This window comes from Penaeus monodon, chromosome 40 (assembly GCF_015228065.2).
Source record: "Penaeus monodon isolate SGIC_2016 chromosome 40, NSTDA_Pmon_1, whole genome shotgun sequence".
In the NCBI taxonomy this organism is placed as follows: Eukaryota; Metazoa; Arthropoda; class Malacostraca; order Decapoda; family Penaeidae; genus Penaeus; species Penaeus monodon.
Genome location: NC_051425.1, coordinates 28944499 through 28951248, shown reverse-complemented (window position 1 = coordinate 28951248; position 6750 = coordinate 28944499). Strand labels below are relative to the sequence as shown.

The 6750-nt window shown below is 37.9% G+C and overlaps 1 protein-coding gene across 2 annotated transcripts; it reads right to left on the bottom strand.

Annotated features, from left to right (window-relative positions):
• Positions 1 to 868: 868 nt before the first annotated feature.
• LOC119598126 (protein mago nashi homolog) lies at positions 869 to 5829 on the bottom strand. 2 transcript variants are annotated; one of them, XM_037947753.1, is made up of 4 exons: positions 5673 to 5829; positions 2354 to 2412; positions 1721 to 1914; positions 869 to 1339 (listed from the first exon to the last, which is right to left on the bottom strand). In XM_037947753.1, the coding sequence occupies exons 1-4, from the start codon at positions 5761 to 5763 to the stop codon at positions 1240 to 1242; spliced, it is 444 nt and encodes a 147-aa protein (XP_037803681.1). In that variant the 5' UTR covers positions 5764 to 5829; the 3' UTR covers positions 869 to 1239. The 2 variants fall into 2 exon arrangements, with proteins under 2 accessions (XP_037803681.1, XP_037803682.1); XM_037947754.1 differs by lacking the exon at positions 5673 to 5829 and adding an exon at positions 3139 to 3199.
• Positions 5830 to 6750: the final 921 nt, after the last annotated feature.

Genomic DNA, 6750 nt, shown 5'->3' with positions numbered 1-6750 from the left:
GATTAGATACACATCATTTGTGTTCTGTAAAACACATTTTATTTATTTATCTATTTTTCATGGAATTGCTTTGAATAAAATACACATCACAACTTTTTCTCATCTGTAAATTCTTTGCTTGTCTTAAACTTAGTCTGTTTCTTCACTATGCATTGTGGAAAAATGGTTTTGAGGTCTTTTGTATTCAGTCAGTAGTGCATTAGTAAATTTTACAAATTTTTAGTAAACGTATGATCATAATTTCAAAAGTAGTCAGGACCATCAGTATAAAATCAGATTTGGTTAGTAATGTACCATATCCCCCCATTAGTATACATATACTCTTAAAGACTTATAACAGTTGCATGACTGTATGAGCAAATTTTTGTAATCAGATTTCTGTGTTTAAAGACATTTCTTTTTAAGGCTATATATGCACATTTATCCTTTAAATTATTTTTAATTACTTGTGCTAATGGAGGTCCTGTTAAAACACAGTTAAAACAAAAAGTATTTTAACCTCTCTCTACCTCAGGCACAATAATACGCTTCTCTCTTTTTCTAGCTGATCTATAAGCTTTAGCTTTTCTGATGTGTACAGTTCTAACGGTATAGTTGTCATTTTATATTTTCCATGAAGAGTATTCTTACAAAACATACAATTTGGATTCAAAGTGGACATATTTTTTCATTTTTATGCTGGTACAAGATGTCTGTAAATATTATTTTGAATAATGTATACTGATGTATTTTATACACTTAATAAATGTGCCTATGCTGATCTGATGTAAAATTTAACCTTTATAAAAAAAAAAAAAAAATACAGAAGTATAAATATTTTCCTATAGTATTAGCAGAGGCTGTTATAGGAGAATAACTGTAACTGGAATATATGTTGTTATTTTAATACAAGTTCTCAATGAAAAGTATTGTAAAACAATCACTTAAATTTGTCTTGAAAACAAGAAATAAACCCTGCCTAATAATCTGTAAATTAAATATATTATGATAAGCTCTCACTGCATATGATTTAACTAAAAAATCATACTACACATGATACTGCTGAAAAAAGAAAAGAAAAAGTATTGTAAAAACTAGAACAAATCTTTTACTTAAAAGCCAGAAAGTTTGCCTTACTTTTTTGTTTCTTTGTTTAGAGGGGTAAAGGAGTAATAACAGTTTTTTGACAGCTATAAAAGTAACCAAAAATATGTGTTTTTCACTGCTGACAACCTATGCAACATCACAAGCTGTATCCCCTTAGATGGGCTTGATCTTGAAGTGAAGACCAATCAATGAGAACACCAGGCACTTCAAGTCCTGCACGAGGTAATAGAAGCATCTCAAACCATCTGGATCTCTGTGATAAAAAAAAGGAAAGGAATAAAATATCTACAATAAAAGTTTGAAATGAAAAATGCAATCTCTATAATAATAATACAAAAAGGAGCCTATTTATAATCGACAATAATCATAAAGAAATAGAGGTGTACATGTAGATGGTAATTTTGTATTTCATAACATATATAGGGCATAATTTATATATACTGGCTTTGGAACGGGGTGGGGGGGGGGGGATCAAAAGTAAATACTTATGGTAAGGATCATAAAACCACATACATATCACCGACTTTAAATTTAAGTTAGTATAACCTAAACCTAAAACTGATGATGTTTAGATTACACTTTTCCTATCTTTTGTTTCTTTTTCTACAAGGCAATCAATAAACACGGTTCTTACTTGGAGTTATTAACATCGACGAGTGAGCCAATCTTGGAGGTAGTGAAGGAGATGTGTTCATCACCAATGACAATCTCCAGCTCCTGCCGGCCCACACGGTCAGGCTGTGGCCAAAGTGCATCATCCTCCTGCATGATCTCTGAGTCGTCGATGATTCTCTTGAGCTCTTCCATGACACATCTATGAACATAAGCCTAGAAGCAGGAGGGAAAGGGGGGGGGAAAAAATTAATTAATTAATTAATAATCATCAATCATCATCATCATCATCATCATCATCATCATCATCATCATCATCATCATCATCATCATCATCATCATCATCATCATCATCATCATCATCATCATTCATTCATCATCATCATAGTAATAATAATAATGATAAATAAATAAAGAGAAAGTTTAATACCGAAAAGAAAAACGAGAAAAGCATTACAGGCTATTAAATTCAAATTATGATGAGACTACACAAGATTTTCACATAAAATATGTTACATTTTCAGTTTCAACTGTGAAGTTAAAGAACTGATTTCAACCCCATCTCATATAAATAGATGTATACATGTTTTGTATGCGTGTGCTGTGTAGGGAGGTCTGTCTGTCTATCCACAGTAGGAAAATACAAAATACCAACCTCTTTACGGATCATAACATCGTTCTTGTAGTTGGAGTTGTTGGCATATCGAAGTTTGCCTGAGAAAGATACAAAACAAGTACCTTGTAATATTTCTTGGAAAAAAGAACAAACAGAAAACCTAGAGAAAGAATAACAAAGGAATAATCAAAAGCATGGTTGGGAAAATAGGGAAGGATTCATACAAAATGCAACATGTAAGGTAAGAGGTGAACTAATTCTATTTTCATATAATATAAGAGTTCAACTACTGGTCCATATCCATAAAGCACTCATAGATTCCAATTATAATCTTAATCACCAACTATCAAAGACAAACTATAAACCAAAGCCTTATAAAGTAATAATAAGGCTAAAATTCTTAGTGTATATTGATTTCAATGATGGTACATGGAAATCTACACACCACAACAGCACATGTGTGTGTGTGTGTGTGTGTGTGTGTGTGTGTGTGTGTGTGTGTGTGTGTGTGTGTGTGTGTGTGTGTGTGTGTGTGTGTGTGTGTGTGTGTGTGTGTGTGTGCGCGCCCGCGTGTGCGCACACACCCATCACACAACACAACACATGTGTGCGCACACACACACACACACACACACGTGCGCGCGCGACACAAGAACGCAGCAACCGCACGCACACGCCCACCTGCACGCACGCACCCATGCACATGCACACGCACATGCACACAACTACGTGCATGTACGCAGCCACAACCATACGGCCGCATGCACGCACACACCGAAAACGACATGCACACACACACACACACACCTCCACAATGGGCTTACCTCTCAGAGGAAGAGAAGGGCAGGAAACAATTTCCCCAACCAACATAATTTTGAGTGCAGCATATAGGAATGTCCAGTGAATGAAGCTAGAAAATTACTCAAAGCCTACTTTTGATGAGCTGTAGCTCCTAAATAATTGAAGTAATGACCAAACAACTGTTTAGCATGCCAAAAGCTGTGGTTTGATAGGTGAGGAAGGTATGTTAGGTACCAGGGAAATTTCCCCCCCAATCCCTTGCTCATTGTAGTTGTGGGGGCTTAGGAGATGGGGAAAGAGGGTCATATAGGCCCAATGTAGGGAATCACCCCTGACTTGGACCTCAGCTCTTGCTTCAAAAAATTTTGTACAGTCTTTTCTTCTCCTTTCCTTTTCCTTCTTTCTTCATCCCCTTGTTCTGTCCACTTACCCTAATTGTTAATTCATGCTCTTTTTGCCACAAAACTTTATCATAATTCTCCCTACTCCCTTAACTCTTTCCTCTTCTAACAACCTTTACCTTATACTATATCCCATCAGCTCCCCCTCTCTACCCTTTTCACTACCATACTACTCTCTCTAGTACTGTTTAAACTGTAACTGTGCCCTAATCATTAACTCACCCCTAGCCCTTTTCGCTACTTCCTTACTGGGAGCTTTGCCCCCGTGACTCACGCTATCACTATATTTGAATATGTTGCTGATGACCTTATATGTTGATGCGACAGAAAATTTTCATTAAATAAACAATATAACATACACAGAATAAGGCACTATATTATCTAATGAAAGGGAGATGTACCCCCCGTGACCTCCCTCTTGCTACCTTCTAACTCAACAATGGAAGAGAGTCCTCCATGTATAAACAGTAGGATGGAGCGTAGTACTGACATGTGGGAGCACCTGGTGTTGAGTCTGTTCTACACTCTATCCTGATGTACATACGTGGTGGATTTTTTGTTGTCCAGGGGAAGGGTTGGAGTTTGACTATATATTGACCAATTCTCAGTATATTATTCATATTTTACCCCAAAAGTTCCCTGGCACCATTCATGCCCTCCCCTGTGAGTACAGGAGGGGGGGTCAAGATATAATTTCTATATATTTGGGTAGTAAAGTGTAAGAGGAATCCAAGGATACTAATATTGTCATAATTGGTCATAGAATAATAGAATGAATAAAATGAATGCTCACAAGTTTTCGTTTTCCACAGCCATATAGTACAAGGCAAATTTTGCCTGTAATTGACAGAATAAAATATACTTACTATTCCAAGAAATAATCTGTGCAGCAAAGAGTTATGTCAGAAATCAAGAAAATAGGTTGAAACAAATGCAGTGCAAAGCGCACGTCCACAAGGACTTAATTGGGGTCCGGGGGTGGAGCCCCGACAGGGTAATATGGTGATCAAATACGGGTCTAGAGGGTCAGTTATATCATTTGTGATAGAAAACGACAGATTCCTTTATGTTACAATATGTATAATTGAAACAACGAATAATAATTGCAAGGTTAGATGGCAGTGTGAAACTAAATAATTACCGTGCATATCTTAAGCATTTAAATATCTTACTGTTTAAATTTTTCTAAATTACTCATGATATATACAGGGAAATATCAAATACTGCGCTGCACACAACTCATAACTGTAATATGTCTTAGTTTCATTTTACAACACAGTTAAAGTATAATGGACTGCATTGGCTAGTGAGAAACAGTGACCAGAAGTGGGTTAGGGTAGAGCCACTGACCAGGGAAAAATCGTGAGATGGGGTTTAGGGAGCAAAGCCCTAGGACAAAGCAGGGAAGGTTTTTGGTTCATGCAGCAATCTTTGAAGTAGTTTATAAAAAAAAAATAAAATAAAAAAATAATGTTTAATGTTACCAAGACCAATGCACAGAGATAGAGGGAAATGGACACTGCCAACTTATACAGCACAAGAAATAGAGTAATATACAACACAGGCACAGCTGCAGCAGCCTGACATTTACCATTAAGTGACGAAAATATCTGCTGCACATCACCGCTCACAGACAACACCCTCCCATATTCAGAGTTCTTATTGTCGGCTTTTCTGCAAGTTGGCCTAAGTATTAACAAGGGTACAGTGGGAATTGCCACGTCTGGGGAGTAAATAGGAGATGGGAAAGGTTTGGTTTGGATTTGCCTATTCTTCTGATTTGGGACTTCGTCTCTTTAGGGTGCATTGTTCTTGGTAACAATTACCAATATAATCCCTCACATCAAATCTAAAAATTGTACCGAAAGTGATCTTTAAGTACAAACAGACGCCGCCACGCCATGCAACTTTCTACTTCAGTCTACATTACTGGTAACCTTCTATAGGCCACTCTTTCCCCATCAACCCTCAAACACAAGCTTCCCTGACACGCCAAGCCACAGACTTAAAGAAAGTCGGAATCAACGACATTACAAATATCAAAACAAGAACTTTCGAAACGTAAACAAGCGCCGAGGCTTCCCGTCCCGTCGCCCACCTTCACAAAACCTCTTTTCTCCCGCAAGTATCAACAGGAACCTCCTTTCATCCCTTACCATCTGGTCTAAACTCGAACTCGAGGAATTCGTGCCCAAATTTGCCTTTGTGGCCGACGTAATAGCGAATGTAGAAGTCGTTGGAGCCCATCGCGCGTCGACGCGTGCTGCGGCGTCTGGCTGCTGGAGAGAGAGTGTTGGAGGAACACCTTTTGTGGGAGAGATTCGTTCCTTTTGTTTTCTTTCTTTTCTTCTTTTTCTTTTGCATTATGATGTGTATATCCCTTAGTTCCTCTATTTCGAGTCCGTTGTATGTGAGCTAAAGTAGCCTTTCTGGTGGCGATTGACACATTTTTTTTTTTTTTTTTAATTGCTTTCTTGTATTTTTTTTTTTTTTTTTTCCCCGTTCTGTGTTCTTTACACGATTTTGGTTTTGTTGTTTAAACTGAGCTTGTCCTTTCCCTGTTCAGCCGCATCGCATGGTCTGGAGCGGCGTTGGACGAGACTTTTCTTGAATTATTAGCATCTTGTTGGGCACTATTTCTGTTCCTGCTTTTAGGGCTTATATGTGTGAGGTCTGCGTATTTGTCTGCCTTGCCCGCTTTTATTTTTCACACAGCAGCGTCTTTCCTGTAGGAGGAGTGATGGAGGACGAGCCCCGCAGAAAGGGCGTGTGTTCTTTTTTTCAATTTCTATAGTTTTTTTTTTTTTTTTTTTGTCATTTTATTTCATGGATGCATTTAATTGTGCAGGGTCGATGTTGCATTCAAATGGCCCCGCCGAGCTTATCAATTTGTGTTCATTTAAACTGATGAGGGGAAAGGAGGAGGAATAGAAGGGGGGAGAGGAGAAGTAGGAGGAGAAAGAGGAGGAGGAGAAGGAGGAGGAGGAGGAGGAGGAGGAGGAGGAGGAGGAGGAGAAGAAGAAGAAGAAGAAGAAGAAGAAGAAGAAGAAGAAGAAGAAGAAGAAGAAGAAGAAGAAGAAGGAGAAGGAGAAGGAGAAGGAGAAGGAGAAGGAGAAGGAGGAGGAGGAGGAAGAAGAAGAAGAAGAAGAAAAAGAAAAAGAAAAAGAAAAAGAAAAGAAGAACAAGAACAAGAACAAGAACAAGAGAAACAACAACAACAGCAAGAGTGAGAAG